General features: G+C 39.2%; 1 protein-coding gene across 1 annotated transcript in view; it reads left to right on the top strand.

Annotated features, from left to right (window-relative positions):
- ABCB11 (ATP binding cassette subfamily B member 11) overlaps positions 1–21,213 on the top strand; it is a 73,467-nt gene extending 52,254 nt beyond the window's left edge. Inside the window, exons 19-28 of the mRNA XM_010971427.3 lie at positions 1,329–1,493; positions 3,057–3,161; positions 3,251–3,412; positions 5,927–6,130; positions 7,706–7,947; positions 10,366–10,522; positions 11,667–11,864; positions 15,135–15,341; positions 17,487–17,633; positions 18,470–21,213. Coding sequence (XP_010969729.2) covers positions 1,329–1,493; positions 3,057–3,161; positions 3,251–3,412; positions 5,927–6,130; positions 7,706–7,947; positions 10,366–10,522; positions 11,667–11,864; positions 15,135–15,341; positions 17,487–17,633; positions 18,470–18,670 — 1,788 coding nt within the window. The 3' untranslated portion in view covers positions 18,671–21,213. The remainder of the gene's footprint in view (positions 1–1,328; positions 1,494–3,056; positions 3,162–3,250; positions 3,413–5,926; positions 6,131–7,705; positions 7,948–10,365; positions 10,523–11,666; positions 11,865–15,134; positions 15,342–17,486; positions 17,634–18,469) is intronic.
- The last annotated feature ends 349 nt before the right edge of the window (positions 21,214–21,562 follow it).

The raw sequence follows: 21,562 nt of genomic DNA, 5'->3' as shown, positions 1-21,562 counted from the left end.
CTCATCCAAGAACCCTGTTCTTTCTACGCCTGTTTCACTCATGCTTTCCCAAGCATCCTTCTTCCTCTCTGCATTGATTTCCTAGAGTTGAGTAAGCTGTCAGAGGTGAAATCGTTGAACAGAAGACTTGCTGCATGAGTGAGTAGTAATCACAAGTGCAACTGTTGAGGGCAGGCCAAGAGAGAACTTGAAATGGACAAATCTGTCACCAGCTGAGTTGCCATCCTTCATCCTATTTGGCTTGCAACTCTGATGACATGGACACTAGGCTTTTATTTAAATTGAGTTGGTAATGTAGTCTTTGACTTTGGAAACAAAAGGAAAGTATATGGAGTTCTTTTCTGCCATCTGCTCCTGACATTCAGCTCCCGAAAGGGTAAATTACTGTGTGTTAATGAAAGAGTGCTAATAGTTTTGAAGTCAATTTGCTGTAGACATTTTTAGTGTGTGTTAGTAGAAGAAGTTTAAAAAAATCAATACAAATCTATATATGCCCCCTAAAATCCTTTCTCAAATAAAGTGGGTAATAAATTTAACAAATTACTGAATAATGGTCCTAAAAACCAAGCACTTAATAATAGCTGCAGCAGGGAAAATGATGGCAAAAATGGTGAGATTCTGAATATAGTATTTGCCTTCAAGAGGATAAAAATGTGCCAGCCCTGACACTTTAATGACAGCTAAAATGATCGGAATAGGGAAGTTTTCAATTAATTTTTAGTCCTTGTGAAGAAAATGCAGAACTTAGAAATCCAAATAGATTACCACTTATTTCTGGGCACTCATTAAAGTAAACCTTGCAGAAAATATGCAACTGTTAGCTGTTGACACCACTGAACGCATTTTTAAAATTATTTTGCCTTGTTTCGATGCACTGGCCTGCCTTAGAACTTTGGTTGGTTACTGAATTATAGAGCTTGGACATTTGTAAAGGACCTAACTTGCAAACTTCACAAGTCCTCAAATATGCAAATACCACTGTAGCACAAAACCTTTTTTTAATTGGGGGTTTATTTTTCTTACAAATCCAACATATCTATTATTCCCCAAAAGTTAATACATATGCGGCTGTGAAATGAGAACCATAAACTCACCTTCAGATGAACAGACACTCTGGGAGCAGGTCCATCCGAGTCACAGCTTGATCTCCAGCCCTTCAGAACCATTTCTCACAATTATAGCAAAATCTCTGCATTTCACAGATCTTTGAGGTTGCTCATAAGCAATCAAACCATGACTCAGATCTGTAGATGACAAAGGGTCTGCTGTATAACAAAAGAGTAGATGCAAAAACTTAGATAATTAATGTAACCCCCTCTCCCCTCAAGGACAAGAACATTCCTGTGGAAGAAGACATTGAGCCTGCTCCAGTTAGGAGGATTCTGAAAATCAATGCTCCAGAATGGCCCTACATGCTGGTAGGGTCGGTGGGTGCCGCTGTCAACGGGACGGTCACACCTTTCTATGCCTTTTTATTTAGCCAGATTCTTGGGGTAAGCAAACAGCTGGACCAGCTTTATTCTCCTCACACCTTTTGTTTGTCCATCAGTGGATTTTGTCATTTTTGATAGGTCGGCTCTTGGTGGTAATGTTTTTAAGCTGTTTTTTCCCCTCATCTCTAAAGGATTAAAAATACCTCTAGTCCCCATCACACAGGTGGTAAGAAGGTGAAGCTGAGTCTCATTTGGGCTGGCAGTTTGGGGTTTGGGGGGATTTGTATAGTGATTTTTAAAACCAAACTGAGGTAAATCTTTAAATCCCTGTATTTGTAGACTGTAAACTTACGTGAGTTATTCGATGCTGGGATGAATAGTGTGGTGTCTTCTGAACCCACTTCATTCATTAATAATGAATGTATTCTTTATTATTAAGAACCACAAAGGCCCTAGAAACTCTTTGTCCTAGAAACAGTATATCTCATTTATTTAGAACCTTTCTCCCACCCCTTTGGAATTTGTGATGATTTCAACAGGTTACTTCTGCTTTATAGAAAAGGATTTGTTCATGGAAAAGTATACATTGTTTTCAGGAGATTTATTTGGCATCTAGCAGGCACTCGATAAATATTTGTTGAATAAATGGTTTCCTTTGAGCAACTGCTTGCTGGCATGGTTCTAGTTACATTAATGCAGAGCAATAAGTAAGGATTTATTGTGCAGCTCTCTAATGAATACTTTTTCTGAACTCTCACAGTGCCCTCACTTAGTCTGAATTAGCAAGGTTTTGTTGTACCTAAAATCTACCTCAGCATCAGGTGCTGTCAGTGGGATACATAGCTGTTCTCTCCATTTCCTTATTGCAGCAGCTTGGTCCCCATTCAGTTACTTGAGCACGTCCCTATAAGTTCATAATATACTTATGAGTATAGTTTACCACTTACTACAGGCTGAAAAAAAAAACATTCACAGTTTCCATAGTTTTTTGAGGGAAATGTTTTCAGCTTCTGGTGTTTTAGAGGCAACAACTTCAGCCTCAGATGGATGGAAGCTTTTCTCTCCTAAGCCAATTCCAGTCAGTGTCTTGATAGCTAGTTGATTTTTAAATGATGCTATTATTTGTATATCTATAATTTATGAAACTAATAATAGGTAAGGTGCCTGAGTGGGAAAACCGTCTTTACAGCATCTATTATTTGGAAAAAAACATAGGTCATGATAGTACTTTGAGTTTTGTCCCAGAATAACATTCTCAGATACTCTAGTATCTTCCTTCCTGCCTTCCTGCCTTCCTTTTCTCCTTGCCTTATTATGTAAATAACTTGAGGCATTTCATCATATTGTTCATCTGTATCAAAGAAAAGCCAACACAATTGCCTACATCAGGCAAAGAAGACAAAAAATTCTGTAAATCATAACCAAATTGTTTTCATTCACCCGCCTTCCTTTCCCACAGAGAATTAAAATACACATAATCATAGTTAACTTTGGTTTAATTGCTGGTATGTTTAAAGTGAAACCCTTTTTTTAAGAGAAATTTCTTTTAAACATATTTGAATGGATTTCTTTTGCTATTGTTTGTAATAATACAGTTACTTCCATATTTACTATTTTGCAAAGACTTTTTCAATTCCTGACAAAGAAGAACAGAGGTCCCAGATCTATGGTGTGTGCCTGCTCTTTGTAGCAATAGGCTGTGTATCTCTTTGCACTCAATTTCTACAGGTAAGGAATTTTATTTTTCAGTAAGTGATTTAGCTATTTCCCCTCGCCTTTCATGTTAAAATATCACTAAAGACTCCTTTATGTTTTAGGGATATGCTTTTGCTAAATCTGGGGAACTCCTCACGAAAAGGCTACGTAAACTGGGTTTCAGAGCAATGTTAGGGCAAGACATTGGCTGGTTTGATGACCTCAGAAATAGCCCTGGAGCACTGACAACAAGGCTTGCTACAGATGCTTCCCAAGTTCAAGGGGTAAGCTGGTGGGGGGGAACCAGGGGTGTAGTAACTGGAATATTTTCCTTTGTGTATTCTGATAATCATGTAGGTGCTTCCCACAGAATAGGAACTCAAGGGATTGGGATACCCAGAGCCACATTTTTACCCATTTCCAAAGCTGACAAACAGCAGCTAAAGCAGCGTCTCCTAGGTAGTGCCTAGAATCAGTGTTAAGGCATCAGTCAAAATCTGTCAGGGTTCTGGATTTCCTCTGAGTCTAGCAATTAAGAAGAACTTTCCCAGTCTACTTTCCCAGATCATTTTTAGCCCCGGAGGCTGATTCCTCAAGATTTAGTTGCGCCCCCTGGAGGGTGGAAGCAAAGAATGTGTGGAGAAAAGCCCTTTTCGCAAGTGCCCAGGGTGTAGTCAGTCTTAGGAAATGAGAAGCTGTTCTGAGCAGTCCAGTCCAGAACCTAAAGGAAGACGTAAAAGATTGCTATCTAGAATCTTGACACATTCAAAGGGCTGCCTTTCTGACCAAGGGAGACTAAGCTGTGGTTTCTAAGGCCCAGAACTGCAGCCTTGTTCAGGGGACTTAAACACGTGTATAAGATGAGGCTACACCTTTAAAAAACCAGACATTTGGGTTAAAGTAATGAAAGTTCAATTTGCCTCCCCAAACCTCTACTCATTTTCTATAAAAATAAGAAAAAGAGGAAAAAGAAAGGTCATGGTTTGTCTGTGAGGCTCTTGGAAGAAAAAATTCATTGGATTGATGGTACTGTACCATGTATCTCAAGTTCTACCAGTTCAACCAACAATGTGGACAATGATAGGGGAGAATTTCAAAAGAACATGAACTCCTCTTACTGAAGGAAACATTCCTATAAATATTTCATCTTGATCATTCTAGGCTTTTTCTACATACACATGTATTTCCCACAAATTGTGGGTCACACTCTACATATTATTTTGTATTCTTTCGTTTTTCCCCTGAAACAATCTGATGTGAGCATATTTTGGTTCTTATGTATTCTTCTATAGCAAACTTTTAAAAAACTTACTTATTGAAGTGTAGGGAGTTACAGTGTATCAATTTCTGGTATACAGCATAATGTCCCAGTCATGCATATGTATAGTATTTTCATTTTCATGTTATTTTTCATTAAAGATTATTACAAGATATTGAATATAGTTCCCTGTGCTGTACAGAAAAAATTAGTTTTTTAATCTATTTTTATATATAGTGGTTAACATTTGCAAATCTCAATCATCCGTACTCATGTTTCTCTTCAGATTGTATGAATCTTTCACCTTTTACAGAGAAAACTTTTAATGGCTGCATAATTCATTATTTTAATGTATCATCATTTCTTAAAGAATTCCCCATTTAGATTTTTTCCCCTGTTCCCCCCATTAGCAATTTATATCATTTTACATCAAGCATGGCTTATCCTTGATTAATTTTTCACTCTCAAAATGTAATCACAGGATCAAAATGTATGATTATTTTGAAAGGTTTTAATATGCGTTGTCTTACTGCTTAAAGAAAGTTTGTACCAAATTTACTCTCATTATCCGAGTATTCTAGTGTCTGATTCACCTTACTCTCGACTTTAGATTAAAAAAAATAAACTATAATCTCATTTCTTCTATTTTTGCATCCTTCAATCTGCAAAGAGCTTTTTATTGGTTATTTATTATGACTGGAATTAATCTCACACTGACTGCTCTAGCTATGACACCCATGAAATGAGATTAGTCCATAGATGAGCTACCAAGAATCTGTGAATAAAATAGACTTTTATTAATCCAGCCTTCAAATGCATTAGGGGAGTTCATTATTTAAAAGATCCTCCCATGGTAAACATAGAACTAGCATATGAGCTAGGCTTTTTCTAATTCCACTCCTAGGTGTATGTCCAAAAGAATTGAAAGCAGGGACACAGACAGATACTTGTACACCCACATTCATAGCACCTTTATTCACTATAGCCAAAAGGTGGAGACAACTGAAGTGTTCATCAACAGTGTTTATTTTGGATAAACAAAATATGGTATATACACACAATGGAATATTATTCAGCTTTAACGGAAGTTAAATTCTGGTACCTGCTGTAACATGGATGGACTTTGAAAACATTATACTTAGCAGAATAAGCTAGACACAGAGGGATAAATATTGTATGATTCTGTTTATACATGGTACCTAGAATAGGCAAATTCATAGAAACAGAAATAGAATAGAAGTTAACAGGTACTGGGGAGAGGGAGGAAGAGGCATGTTATTTAATAGGTAAAGAGTTTTTGTTAAGGATGGTGAAAAAGTCTTGGGAATAAATGTGGTAATGGTCATACAACATTGCAAATGCATTTAATGCCGCTGAATTGTATGCTTAGGAATGGCTAAAATGATAAACATCATGTTATATATATTGTATCATAATAATTTTTAAAAACCTATCTTTTGCTGTAAAATAGCCTTTTCACATAATGATATTTAGTCAGAGACCGTCTGTCTGAGATTGGGTGATTGCTTTTGATTTGCAGGCTACCGGCTCTCAAATCGGGATGATGGTCAATTCCTTCACTAACATCACTGTGGCCATGATCATTGCCTTCTTCTTTAGCTGGAAGCTAAGCCTGGTCATAGTGTGCTTCTTCCCCTTCTTGGCTTTATCGGGAGCTGTACAGACCAGAATGTTGATGGGATTTGCCACTCATGACAAGGAGGCTCTAGAGGTCGCAGGACAGGTAATCTCACAGACCCAGTTTTCAGACTGCTTAAGGCTGAGTGGCTGTCAGACTGCTGAGAATGAGGAGTGCAAACAGACTTAAAGAAGCTGTTAGCCAGCAAACATTCATGGTTAGAGACCTCCCATTAGCCTTTTTCACATATGCCTCTGATGCTGTGAGACTGAGTAGCTGCAGAGAAATAGAGGGGCAAATACAGAGGGTTACATGTTTTCAGTTTCCTCTCAAGCAGTTATTCTTTTCCACATCCCATTTTGGTGTAGTATTCTCATTTGCAAGAGAGGATAGTTCTCTTTCCTCTCTGTTTGTTTTGTTTTGCTGGTTTGTTTTCAGCTTAACGATTTCTCCAGGTCATGTTGCCCACACAGAGAGGAGTTATCAATTTTTTCATGGCACACACTTATACGTTTCACACTTCAGTGTCTGTTAGACTTGGGGCAAACATATTTCCCAAAGAGAACCATGAGATACATGCAGTGTAGGTCTCGAATACACTTAGGTTTTAGCTATGCACTTTGAACAGATGTCCTAATTAATATCTGGTTATCAGGAGTAAATGAAGAGATGGTGGCATAGACATTTGCCAGGGATAGGAAATCACACACACACATATACATACCTTCACCTTTTAACAAATTTACTATAAACTAGGTTTTGTCTCTTTAAAGAGAGAATCTGAACACTGCCCAAGTAGGAAGAAGCCACAGGATTTCACCTGCCAATGGTGGAGAGTAGCCAAGTTTTGTACCTTTTTTAGGATAGGACCCTAATTCAGGAACAGTGATTATTTACCCATGGATTGAAATGAATACAAAGTTATAGTATCAACTAAAAGATAAACTTTATACTTAATTTTAATTTATTTTACCTAATATTTGATCAGATTAATTTTTTTAAATGAAGTACAGTCAGTTACAGTGTGTCAATTTCTGATGTACAGCACAATGTCCCAGTCAAGCATATACATACATATATTTGTTCTCATATTCTTTTTCATTAAAGGTTATTACAAGATATTGAATATAGTTTTCTGTACGATACAGAAGAAACTTGTTTTTTTAATCTGTTTTTATATATAGTGGCTAACATTGGCAAATCTCAAACTCCCAAATTTGTCCCTTCCCACCCTCTTTCCCCTGGTAACAATAAGATTGTTTACTATGCAGATTAATTTTTAAGAAATAGAATCTAATACTTTAAATTTATATTATTCAATCTTTTGTTGCAGACACATCTAAAGTTACCATTTTAGACATTTCAAATGAATTCACAAAGAGGCTAAGAAGTGTTTAAGGATAACCATGTGTACCATTTTCTGCCTCTTCTCTCTTCCTCAATAAGTAGAGGCAACAAAGTCACGTTAGTATCAAGTAGAACTTGAGTGTAACTGATAGAATGTCTCATGGTCCAGTTGATCTCCAGCAACTTCTTTGTGTTCCCAGATGATGTCCCCATCTCTAATTTGTACTGTGTTCTGAAATTTGCACCAATAGTCTAATCCATGTAACAGTTGAAAATGTCATGAAACTAGTTATCTCTGCTCTCTTATTTCTAAAACTTTTTTTCATTCTTCAGATTACAAATGAAGCTCTCAGTAATATCCGCACTGTTGCTGGGGTTGGAAAGGAGAAGCAGTTTATTGAAGCATATGAGACTGAGCTGGAGAAGCCATACAAGACTGCCATCCGGAAAGCAAACGTTTATGGGATCTGCTTTGGTTTTTCCCAGTGCATAGTATTTGTCGCTAATTCTGCTTCCTACAGATATGGAGGCTACTTAATCCCCAATGAGGGGCTCCATTTCAGCTATGTGTTCAGGTGAGGACTGTCCGGCCAAAGTTACAGAAGATCAACACTCTAGGGAAGGATAGTCTGGTTCTGTCCCTTAGCTTTTGCTGCTTAACAAACCATCCCAAACTTGGTGTCTTAAACAGCTGAGGTTTATTATTAAGATTCTGTGGGTTGTCAGGGTGGTCCTTCTGGACTGTGCTGACTCAGTCAGGCTTCTGAGTGGCCTTCTGTCTCCATGTGGCCTCTTAGCAGCTGAGCATGTTTTCTTCATGTTATGAACTCAAAGTTCCAAGTGCAAGAGAAGATTGCAAGCCCCAGCGTGCAAGCACTTTCCAAGTCTCTGCATGCATCATGTTTTCTAATATCTCTTGGACCAAAGACAGTGGTCCAAGCCCAGACTTAAAGAGGAATGGAATCTGTCTTTTGACGAGAGCATTCAATACGTGTTTCTCCTTTACTCTCACACTACTCTCGTACAACACTCTGATGCCTGATGGATGTCCTACAGTTCAATTTATTCTGATGCTACTTACCTGGAGATGTTGGATCCTCCCACAGATGAAGAGCTCAATCCTATTACACTGCCCTCCCCCAATCACCCACACACATTGCAAACCCAGGTTGTCACCTATGCTTCTGACCAACCAGCTGCAGACAAAAGGTTCCCATGACCTCCTCCTTGGGTCTGATTAACATGCTAGAGTGGCTCACAGAACTCAGAGGAACATTTTACTCACTAGGTTACCAGCTTATTAGAAAAAGATATAACTCAGGAACAGCCAGGTAGAAGAGATGCATGGGCACCATATGTGGGAAGGGCTTAGAGCTTTCATACCCTGTCCAGGAGTGCCATTCTCCCCAAATCTCCACACGTTCACCAACCCAAAAACTCTGTGAACCCGTCCTTTTGGGTTTTTATGGAGGCTGTATTACATAGCCCTGACTAATGAGATCACTGGCCGATGGTGACTGAACTCCATCTCCAGCCCCTCTCCCCTCCCCTGAGGTCAGGCATGAGGTTCCACCCCTCTAATCATGTGGTTGGCTCTCCTGGCAGCAAGGCCCACCCTCAGATTAACTAAAGACTTTAGGAAAGTCTCTTCAATAACATAACAAAGGACACCTCCATCTTCTCAAAACTTAGGAAATTCCAGGGGTTCAGGGGCTCTGTGCCAGGAACAGGCAGAAGACAAAATATATATTTCTTATATAAGTTGCAGTATCACAGAGGAGTCAAAAAATCAGATTGCAAAGAGGTGCATACGGAGTAATAGGATGAATCTGGCATTTTCATAATCTACCGCACTGGTGAATGCTGAGAAAGCCTTGGAGGGCATTAGGGAAATCTGTCCCAACAGAAACCTATTCCCAAGCCACGAGTTCTCTCTTCTCGCCTATCTTCTTCTAGAAATATAGAAGAAAATTTTTCTCTTGCCCCATTACACCCACCCCAACCAAGAAAGTCTCTTTTCTCAATTTTTGTATATTTACAGCTGTCAACCCAAACCAGAAATCACAAACTGTTGACTTGTTTAGCTTATGTAAAATTTTTGAAGAATGATTTGCCACCATGTAAAAATTGGGGGATGACAGAAAACTCCGGATTTTCTGGCTTCTCTTTAAAAACTGAAAGATGGCCTTCCATCATTTCCCATTTTTTTCCAGGTGCTTTTCATTGCTTTAAGCTTTGAACTGGATCCCTGGAGATGTTTGGGTTGGCAAGCCTAGCCTAAAATGATTTCTGCTTGTGAACTGAGCAGTAAAACAAAGGCCCTGCCTCCCCCCACCCCCACCGCCACCGCCGTCACCAAAGCAGGCCTCTGTGCATGGTTGTGCAGGTCGACAATGTCAGAGGGGCCCTTGCAGCATAGTTTATACAGCAGAAGGGCTGCTTCTTACCATGTTTATCATTCACTTGTTCACTCACTCATTTGCTCATTAATTATGAACATACTGAGGCTGGGACAAGTAGAAGGTTCCAGGCAATCACATCTTTCTCAAGCTGTCTGAGACATGAACTGCATGCATGCTTGGTACAGAATTGATGCTCATGTTACCAATCAATGTCTTTTACTCATCATAGATTCATAGAATGTTAATGTAAAAATTCAGCCCAATCTGGTGATCTTTCAAACTCCCCTCTTTTTCCCCCAAAGTCATCTTTTTTTTCCCCTCAATTTTTTTAAAAAAGGCTGTTGTAGTTGAAGCAGGGTTTGTAGGACTGAGCCCCCCTTGTTCAATCTTCCCCTCCTCCTTTCTTCTTAGAACACTATCTGAAAACTGCTAATCTCTCCAACCTCCCATTCCAGACAGTCTGAAGTGACCTGCTCAAGGGTGTTCAGTCCCCTCCTAGCAGAACTGGGGCAGGACCCCAAATTCCTGCCTCTTAAGCCATCACACCAACCACACCACAACCATCTCTACCCGGATGTCTGTCCCTTGCAGGGTGATCTCTTCAGTTGTACTGAGTGCAACAGCTCTTGGAAGAGCCTCCTCTTACACCCCGAGTTATGCCAAAGCTAAAATCTCAGCTGCACGCTTTTTTCAACTGCTGGACAGACGACCCACAATCAAGGTATACAGTACTGCTGGTGAAAAATGGGTAAGTACTGAGGTGGGGGTAGGAGGGCAGTGGGGGAGGGTTGTGCTTCTGTGTGTGTGTGCAGAACAGATGTTGGGGCTGGTTATTCAATACCACTTAGCTTCTAAATTCTGCAGTACATGGGTTCATTCATAGGCACTCAGAAAGGACAGACAGTAGTTTTATCAGTGTACAGGAAAGAGGTACATTAGCATTAAAAATTATTCAGAAAGCAGATATTTAAATAAGGCAATGATATCCAGTGAACGCTAAATTGTGTAATATAAAACACACTTAGTTCTGAAATGAATGAAGCTATACCAACTGCCATGATTTCTACTGATGTTCTGGTAAGGAATGTAGAAAAACCAGTTTTTCTTGTCCAGAAATAACTGATTTAATTCATGTTTATCTGGGTTCAAGTTTTAGCTTGTGTGGACCCCCAGAAAATTAATTTGATCTCACTGAAATATCACTTTTTTCTAATTGATAGTCCCTTAAGGTGTTTTTAAATCTTCCCTGACTAATTTTTAATATTCCCAGTATGTTTAAAAGATCAAGATCAAAACAAACCCAAACTTTAGTAAAGTTAACTAAATTCAAAAATCTTTTTAAATTGGTCAAATGACCTACTTCTCCTTCAGCTCAATAAAAGTTAAGTCCCTGTGTGGTTTATTAAATGTCTATCCATTCCTAGAGCTCACACTTCAGAGAGTACAACTGGAGGTATTCACCTTTGCAGGACAGGGATCGAGTAACTTTCTGTCTAAGTAATTTCAAGAGCAATGCTATTATTTTAAATCTTTGGGGGAACAGAGCTGTAGGAGTTTGCAGAGTTACTGGCTTCTGTGATGTAACCATATCTTCTAGCTGGTCTCTTCCATTGCAAATGTCAAAGAATGTATGTCAAGGAAATCCCCTTAGGTGAGAATGGGAATAAGAGATCAAATATCTTTAAATTCACTGCTCAAACCTCCCTTTATTCCTCTTCTGCTAGAATAAGGAATAGAATGCCATTTCATTAAACTGCTGTCTTTATACTTTGCACTTTGGTAGCATGGAGTTGAAGGTATCTTAAGCAGGATTTAAAACTCTGATTTAATTGCATTTTTGATATTCAGTATTCTAATAGGAGCTTATATAATTCTAATCTCCCTGTCCACAGGACAACTTCCAGGGGCAGATTGACTTTGTTGACTGTAAATTTACATATCCTTCCCGACCTGATGTCCAAGTTCTGAATGGTCTGTCAGTGTCTGTTAGTCCAGGGCAAACGCTGGCATTTGTTGGAAGCAGTGGATGTGGCAAAAGCACCAGTATTCAGCTGCTGGAACGTTTCTATGATCCTGACCAAGGGAAGGTGGTAAGCAATGCAAACACTTTTGAGAATTATGCTTTCTGCAGAGTGTCGCCAACCCCTCACGGTGCTCTTCAAGATTGTACCTTGCCTGACTCACTCCAAACCGCTTGTCTTGGACACTTACCCCATGACTATTTTCCAGTTCCAGTCATTTGTTGGTTGACCTGATTCTACCTCCCAGTTTCTAACATTATATTCTCCCTAGTTCCAGATGGCCGGCTGACCAGTTAGGCAAAGAAAACTGCCAAGCTGGAGATGAGTATATTTAACAGAAGCATTCACTTATCTGTAAATGGAGCAGAAAGTGCAGACTAATCAGGAAACTAATGACAGGGCATGGAAAAAATGGGGGTGATAAGAAACCCAGTGATAAATGAGTAAGAAAGGGAATTTAGTGTGAAAAATCGGAGACAATCCCGGTTCAAAAAGCTAAAGTCTAAATAATATAAGGAAGTCAAACTGGTAGTCATGTGGCATAAATCTTCGGAAAAGGTATTTGAAAAATTGGTGGTTGGCTTTGTTGCTTGTTTTCCACAGCATTTCTTTCTCTTTTCTCTTCTTTTCTTTTTCCTTTCTGTCCTTCCAAATAATATATGTGGAGGAGTACAAAATAGATTTAGAAAGATTTCCAATAAAAAGCAACTCCTTATTCCACCCTGGCCCCAATTTTTCTGCTCAATGGCCACCATTTCAAACCACTTGATGTTTTTAGATCTCCCAGTGATTACCTCAATGCCTGTAAATAATATGCTTATGCTGCTATTTCACGACTTAACAAATTTAGACTCTGTTGACTTATTCTCAAGAGGTGGGAATTTAGCTTACCCTCTCCACGCCCCCTCCTTTCACCCATCTCTTCCCAATATAGATATATCACTTTGAAAACTTCTGTTCATAAATTTAACCAATACACTTCTGTTTCTTTTCTGTCACCTATAGATAATACCTCTTGAATTCTCATTTTCTAAGATGAGAATATTCACAATTCTACCTTTGTTTTCATCTCTTCGTCCCACTTTTTACCTCTCAAGTCCTATTAACTACACTTTTATATTCTCAAGAATATAAAATGCTTACCTTTTGTTTATAACAATTATTATCTTTCATGCTTTCACTCTCGGCTCCTAAAAGTTGAAAATCTATTAACAACTTTTATTATGATTATGTAAATATTGTTCATCCCATGGTCAAGTAGTGAAGTACAATAGCATTGCATTTTCTTTCTTGATGTTTTTCTAAAAGACTTTTTTTTTTCTTGCATTCTCTGCCTTTATAAAATCTTTAGGTTCTTCCAGTGTCTCTATCCTGATACCTATTCAGAGGAACCTGCTTCTTTCTCTTATTTTGCACAATCTATGCCTGCTGAACAATTGTCACCCTGTGAATTTCCTGCAATATCTTCTGGATTAGATCTATTATTTCCTAGTTCTCATAACTTGCTCTTTCTTTAGTTTCCCCTCTCATTTTGTTGGAGTGCATCTGCAAGTAGTTTTCTAAGAAATGATTCAGAGGTGTGGGTCTGAAAATGTTTTATTCTGCTCCACACTTGATTGTTTAACCCTAATCTTCTGTAAAAGGCTTTTCTGATATCCCCGGATAGTATAATCTTCATTGTAATGAGGATAGATTAATATTATGAGGAGAAATGCTGAGAGAAACTTGAAAGTTTCTCTTGCATAAAGCAAAGGAAGGAAACAAGCAGACAGAAATGGGTAGAATCCAGGAAATTATGAAAATAAAGAGTAATAGTTGATTATCTGCAGTTTATAATCACTTCTGTTATTAATTTTAGGTATAGAGATTTTAATTTGTTTGGAAGTATTTGGTGATTGACAGACTTAGAAAGTACACTGCACCGAGGGTTTGATCTCTACAAAAGAGAGGCTCCAGTTTCCCTGAATGCCAGATCTTTCATGTCTGTCACCCAGGTAGACTGTGAACTATATGACATGCAGAGACCCGAATCTTTCATGTTTGACTTCTTCAACATTAACATACATATTAAGTATATTTCTCTAAATGTGCTCAGTGAATGTTCTGGTCACAGGTAAGAAGGAATGCCTATGAAGAAGTCAGTATGATTCCTTGCATTTCATAGACGTGATGTATTTTGTTATATATCATTTTGAAACATTTCTACAAACTTTTGTCAGTAGGAAAAATACTACCTTTAATGCAATTTTTAAAAATCCTCTTTGCTCTTGAGAAAGCTAGCAAATGCAGGCATTCATTTACAACATTTCATTGGATACCTCTTGATGTGCCCAGCACTGCGTTAGGCCCTGTGGGAAGTTCTAAGGAGCATGAAGTATGTCTTCTGTCTCCACGGAGCTTACAATACTGTCCCACATCCAACAAATAGCAAACACTCCCAGTGTTTAATTCAGTACCAAATTATGCTCTGCAGTCTATAAGTACTATGGAAAATGAGGAGAGGAAAATTAGTAAGGGTTGATTGTTGAGGAATGCTTTATATTTTTTCTAATAGTTTGCTTTTTACAGTGCCAAAAAAGTAACTAAAATACAGTCTGTTCACTCCATTTAATGTAATCTTTTTCTGAAATCATGGGGCCAAATGTTAGACATTTGGTACCTTTACTTTTCTCAAGCTTTTAAGTGAAAGAGCTCAAATGGTAGGTATTTGAGTTCCTATTCTTAAATGCCTAAATAGACCGTAAGTTCCTAGAAAACAGAGATAGTTTTGTCTTTATGTAGCATGCAGGAGACTGCCTAGCGTGGTACCTTCGTGGCAGGTAATTCAATATATGTTTGTTGGTTGACTAGGTAAATAAATGTACTCCTTTCTTTCTTGGGTCTGCTAGCTTAATTATTCAGAAGTTAGTATCAGTGAAATCAAGGAAACAGACTGGATTCTTATATTGTCCAATAACTTTTCATAGGAAACCCCTATTTCATAACCCATGGAGTCTCAAAATTGAGCAAATCTGCATTCTTGTATAGGATATGCTGCACCAAAGGATAAGTGAAAAAAAATAATCTATGTACTGTCCTGAGTGCCTTTCTCGTTTCTACCATGTGCAGAGCTAGAGTTTGGGAAACAAACAAACAAAACTGTATCTGATCACAACTTTGACACCACTTCTGACAGGCACTGCCCTCCAGAGGTCAGAGGCAACATGATTTATTTCAAAGAGTCTTGGGATTGTTGTCTCTTAAGCAAAGCAAATGTCCAACATAACTAATTCTAGAATACGAACTTTCCTCTGCTGGAATTCTAAAACTCAGTGCCCTGGTTGTCACCTCTGTTGGCAGATGATAGATGGACATGACAGCAAAAACGTAAACGTCCAGTTTCTCCGCTCAAACATTGGAATTGTTTCCCAGGAACCAGTGTTGTTTGCCTGTAGCATAATGGACAATATCAAATATGGGGACACCACCAGAGAAGTCCCTTTGGAGAAAGTCATAGAGGCCTCAAAGCAGGCTCAGCTGCACGACTTTGTCATGTCACTCCCAGAGGTAGGTGCCAGGTCAGGGTGGTTCCCTTTGGGAGATGGGGTGGAGAGAGGAAGGACAACCGAAAAGTATTGTGATTGTGGCTCAAGGAGAAGGTCAAAGGCAATACTACTTGCTTCCTGGTGCCCTGGGATTGTCTCAGTCTTTTACGCAAAATAAATGTCCTTCATCGATATATTCTTTCGTTCTGGAAAGTAGAATATTATCCAACGCAAAGGGTGCTATAGAACTTGTTATGCCTAAAGCAGTTCTGCATTGAGCATCAGCTTAGCATACTGGGAAAAAGTCCCGAGATTTGGAGCAGACATTGATTTGAATCCAAGCTCTGCCACTCTATCCTAGTGTAAAGTTACTTCTGTAACTTGGGACAATTACTTTTCTGTCACTCAGTCATCTGCAAAATGCAAAAAATAACTCAGAATGGAAGAATACACCTAATAGCCACACAAAGAAAGCTGCTGCTGTCATTACTGTCCTCACCATCATTTCGTTACTCAGGCAGCAACTACTGTGCATTGAGGGGTAAGTTGTACCTGCCTTGGAGTCACTTTCCCAGAGCCAAGTCTGAACGCAGCGCAACATCACCTCTGCATTTTTCCGTCCACCAAGAATCTCTCTTGGTGGTTGATCACAAAGAAAACTAAGACATGGAAACTGAATTTTAGGAGCCAAATATTGCCTTTAACCTTTTCCACTCCTTTCAAGTACCACTGTGAAATCAGTTGTCTCTGTAGGTGATTATGTTTATAAATTTTGTTCTGGGCTTTTTCTGTGTTCTTTTTACAAGGGCTCCTAATTCTTAGTCAGGCTCTTGGCCTGGTTCTCCTTGTGTAGCCTAATCCACAGGCATGTGGAAATTCCCATTTGCGTTATCCCGAAGGAAAAGCAAAGCTTGTGTGTCTCCTGGACGATTCCTTGATTCCACAAATCTTTGTTGAGTGCTTCCTCATTTCATGGGAGGCACTAGTTTAGAGTTGGTTTATTGCCTCTTCTTCATAGAGACTTTTCCATAGTAGCCTTCACTGAGCACTTTTCTCCACAAGGGCGAAGTAGATTGTCGCAAGTCTCACTTGGCATGGTTGAGCATTTGTCCAGAGGCCAGATGGCAGGGGTAGGAAGCAGTCTGTGGAAGACAGGGTAGACTGGTGATGAAGAGCAAAGGCTTGGAAGCTGGGCACACCTGGATTTAATTTAATTTTTATTTTTCAGGAGGGTAGGTAATTAGGTTTTTAATTTATTTATTTACTTTAATGGAGGTACTGGAGATTTAACCCAGGACCTCATGCGCCCATTCTGCCACTCAAGCTATCCCCGACCTGACGCCTGGATTTAGATCTCACCATCACACTGCTTTTTTGCTGCTTTGACTTTGCACAGTTTTCTGACCTATCTGTAAAATAGGGAGAAAAGAACATTAAATGATAGTCTTGGTAGCATAGTTAGCACAGCACCTGATGCATAGTAAATAATCTGTGAACGTAACTATTTTTTCCCCTTTTTAAAAAAAATCGAAGTATTGTTGATTTGCAATGGTTTGTTAGAGACATGGAGAACATAACTATTTTTCTATATAGCATCCAGCTAGGGATGTTCCTTCATAATTTCATCTAAAACAATAAATATGTGAACTAGTTATTAATATCTGTGTTTTTCAGGTAAGTTTGCAGCTCATAGAAATTTAAATAATCTGTTCATAACCACAGAGCTAATAAGCAGCAAGAGTGGAGATTCAAAGCTAGGCTTGTGTTCCAGAATGATGCCTCCTCCCCGAGGAAACAGACCCGGTGATCTCTCAAAAGGCCCTTGCGTGCCTAAGGTCACTCTGTCTTGGAAAGATCTTCCAGACAGGAATTCGGAAATCAGGGAATCTTGAATCAGGGAGGATCCCCTACAAGGAGAAAGAGAAAATACCAACCTAAAAGAAATACAGAGAAAGATACAAAGTCCCCTTGTTTCCCAACATGAAGGGTCACAAACCTCATATTTTTCTTATATTCTGAAATGGATTTGACATCCTTTATAGAAATTACTTCCAATCTCAAAAAACAACAAATTATTTAAATCCACAGAAGGGTCATTGATATGGGCTCCATACAACATAGGAGCAATGGCTGCTTCTGGTTCTGAAACTTACCCTACTTTTTCCAGAAATATGAAACTAATGTTGGGTCCCAGGGGTCTCAACTCTCTCGAGGGGAGAAACAACGCATTGCTATCGCTCGAGCCATCGTGCGAGATCCTAAAATCTTGCTACTAGATGAAGCTACTTCTGCCTTAGACACAGAAAGTGAAAAGGTAAGTATTGATTTTCTAAAGTCTTAGATCATTATGAGTGAGTCTTTTGCTGTAATATTTGTCCTTATAAAATGGCAGTATTTTCAATTTTCTGATTCATTAACAGTAGAAATTGCTACTACTTTGTGGAAACCAAAAGACAGTCTAGAGAGAGTGATTTAGAATAGGATTGCTTCAAATAATAATAATAAAAAGATTAACTTTAAAATAAGGATTTTTTTTAAGATTCTCTAGGCTAGGTGACTTTTTTACCCTCAAAAATTAGCTTTCTTAAGTAATAAAACGACCCTGGCCATCTGTTAGGCATTTCCTATTTCATAGTTCTAAAGATTCATGGCACAGCAGGTAGGATATGTACAATACAAAGTAAGAGGCAGCATCTGATGTGCGGTTTGCATGTCAGGAAATGCAATTGGGCAAAACACAATTAGGAATTTACCGTTTACAATTAACTCCTCAAGAATCAGGATTCCATTTTGGAGAGGGCTAAAATATCTCACTGAAGAACATTTTCAGGAATGACCACTTAACTGCTACCTTTCGTTGTTTCCTTGGTTTCATTTTCACAATCTAGACCATCAAGTATTGTAAAATTACACAGTAATCTCCTAGTTTGGTTCATTCTTGCTTCACTGAAGTTTCTCAACCTGTGGACAGCAGCTGAGGTCCTTGATGCGATGGATTCAGCAAATGTTTATTTAATCCTCTCACGTCCAGTCTTTGGCTTTAACCCCTGAATATAATGATGCCACTCAGGTGGTATGAAACAGAACTCTTGTGATGATGAGCCAGGAAACAAGCATGTGTCTTTGCATCAACTTCCCATCTTTTTGCAGACGGTGCAGGTCGCCCTGGACAAAGCCAGAGAAGGTCGGACCTGCATTGTCATTGCCCATCGTTTGTCCACCATCCGGAACTCGGATATCATTGTTGTCATGTCGCAGGGGAGAGTGATTGAAAAGGGGACCCATGAGGAACTGATGGCCCAAAAGGGAGCCTACTACAAACTAGTCACCACAGGAGCCCCCATCAGTTGACCTGACTTGACAGCTTCATGCACAGATGATGTACCAATTACAGGAGTGTCATGCTTTTTTTTTTTTTCCTTTAAGGAGAAGTAATGATATTTTACTTTTACAGACGCTGTCATACATTGGTATGTGAGCTAATTTGTAATGACGTTCAATAATAATTCAGTTTTAAATGTTTGTCTATAGCAAATGACAGCAAATTTTCAATGTCAGTGAAAATCCAGTGTCATGCAGCTGCTCAGCCATCACCCAGTGTTTTCTTCACTCAGGAGGAGCCGGTCCTAATTACCAGGTGGGAATTAGCAGGAAGGCATGGACTAAATGAGACTTGAATTCCTCAGGGTCAAAGGACCATCTTTTGCATTTTGAACCCTCAGTGTACACAGAGCCTGATCTAGAATTGGCACTCAGTGAATGTTTTCTGAGCTGGATCAAGGTCATATGCAGTCAAATGCTCTACCACTGAGCTGTACCCCCAGCTGCTGGATCAAGGTCATATGGAGAAGAATAGAAGGCCTGAGGACCACCTGGGTTTCTTGACTAAAATTTTCTTGTATGTGAAAGCAGATTCATTCATCTCTAAGGATGAGAATGAGGAAAGGAGGACTTCAATACTCTAGACACTCTCAGGCTGAGAGAGGCAGAAAAAGGCAGGTTTTAGCAGGGGCTTCCCAGGTAGGGGTGTTGATTTATAGATTCAAGGTGTGGTACATGGATGGTGAAGTCACCATTTATTACCCTAGAATCTGCCAGTGTGACTGGAGCAGGGGGCTGAACCCCCAGCCTTGTCCTCTACACGCCCCTCCACATTGATTGCTGTCCTTTGTTTCTCCAAATAATAGTGGATTTTATCTTGTTGTAACTTCACATGGTGTTATACAAAGACGCCAGAAAAACGCTGATGTTCACTTTATCCTTACTCCCTTAAAACACCATTAAATGACATTAAAAGAGTTATAGAAGACATAAAGTTACAAAAATAAAGAAGACAAAATAATGACAGCAACATAACTTTTGAAGCCAGGAAGCAAATGGACAACTGATAATGGGTTAGAAGAGGAAAGGGTTAGAAGGGGAAGCCTAGGAAAATCTGTTTTGTACCACAGACCCCAGAAAGACTCAGGTGTAAAGACACTGGATCCTTCTGGTGGAGAGCAGGGAGGGCAGAAAATGGGGTTGAAATCCTGTATAGAAACAAAAGTGCATACTCCCCTCTTGTAGTAGGAGGGCCACCCTTTCCCAATCCGATGGCCACGCTTTCACAGTCCCAGCAGAAGACTGGCTATTCCCTCTCTGGGGAACTGACCCAAGTTACAGTTGTAGGGGCAGCTAACATACAAGAGATGGGGATTGTATGTAAAGCTAAAGGTGAACAGAGAAATTCCAGCTCCCTCCTTCTCTAGCAGGAGATTGAAGGATTACTCTCTGGGAAAACTGGCCAGTCCGAAGAAAGAGATCTGTGAGCCCAATGCTAGGGATCCGCCAAAGAAACTCCCTAGCCAGATCACCCTACTGTGAAGCCCACCTGCCAACAACATGCACCCACTCACTCAGAGCTGCCATTGGCTTTTCAGTACCTCATTCTTACCTAGGAGCTGACTGCCAAGGATCACCAGACACTGTGAAAATAGTTCAACATAAAAAGCAAAACGACAACAATAGAACACAGAGGAAAAGGAATATGAGAGGTAACAGAGCCAACACAAAAATTAGGAAAACATTCAAAGAATGCTAATACATTTGCTCGGTGAGATGAGAAGATATTCCCATCCAATTTAAAAAGAAACAAGACGCCATAAAAATGAACATACTGAAAGAAAAAACACCCTACAAAAAGAGCTCTTGACAACAGAAATAAAAAATTCAGTAGCGGGACTGAAAGTTCCTTTTAAGTGGTCCTGCCATCAAGATATCTCCCTAGTCCATCTCCTTTCCAAGCCCTCTCAATTTTTAAGTGTTCTCTTTCTATGGCCAACAAATGAAATTCTGCCTACAAGTAAGCCTGAGCTGCTGTGTATTGAGTTTGTGTCTGTGTATTGTGTAGTTTGTGTCTCAGGTCCAGTGTTTCCTGGTATAACCATACAGGTGGTTTAGCAAGTTAACTAGTTAGGTCAGAAGAATTGATGGTTGCCAAGTGAGGGAGGGAGAGGGTGGAGGACAGCATTCTAGTTAAGTTATGACAAATGGCAGTGACAAGAAAGTTGCAGAATAAAGATGCCTGTGAGAAGCAATTAAGCACATACTCATCCGACCATATTGAAGAAAGAAGACCAAAATCCATTTGTTTAAGTTTGCATTTCAAAGAGGAAGAACATAATCTCTGTGCTGGGAGGCTGCCTGCTTCCTGGAATAGAATGTGTGGGGTGAGAAAACTGGACAATTAAGGATTATTTTTCAAGTAAGATATTTGAAAGTTATTGACAATAGGGATAATGTTGACTGAAGAGGACTTGATTTGGGAAAACAATTGAGTGTTGAGGCTCAGTGACAAGGGAAAGAATCACAACTTCAGAAATTCAAAAATAAAGTTGCAAGTTTATTTTACAACACCAGGGAGTTCCAATGTCTTTATTTTTACCTTGCATCCTGTATTACTCACAAAGATTTGTCTCTGTGATTTTACATTATTGTTTCTCAGTTGATGGAGAGACTTGCTTAATCTGTTGTGTCTGACACTTATCTCAAGTCTTTCTGTAATTTCTAATGTTTTCATGTTGCATTCTGCTATGATCAAGCTCTTCCCGTAACCATAGTTAATAAAAGTTTACAGAAGAAAAAAAAAATAGAAGGATTAGAAGATAAAGTTGGAGAAATTTCCCTGAGGGTAGAACAAAAAGACAGAGATGAAAAATAGAAAAAAAAATTTAGAGGAACAATCCAGGAGGTGTAATAATTAGC

This window comes from Camelus bactrianus, chromosome 5 (genome assembly GCF_048773025.1).
Source record: "Camelus bactrianus isolate YW-2024 breed Bactrian camel chromosome 5, ASM4877302v1, whole genome shotgun sequence".
In the NCBI taxonomy this organism is placed as follows: domain Eukaryota; kingdom Metazoa; phylum Chordata; class Mammalia; order Artiodactyla; family Camelidae; genus Camelus; species Camelus bactrianus.
Note: the sequence above shows the minus strand (reverse complement) of the source record. Positions and strands in the feature narration are given on the sequence as shown.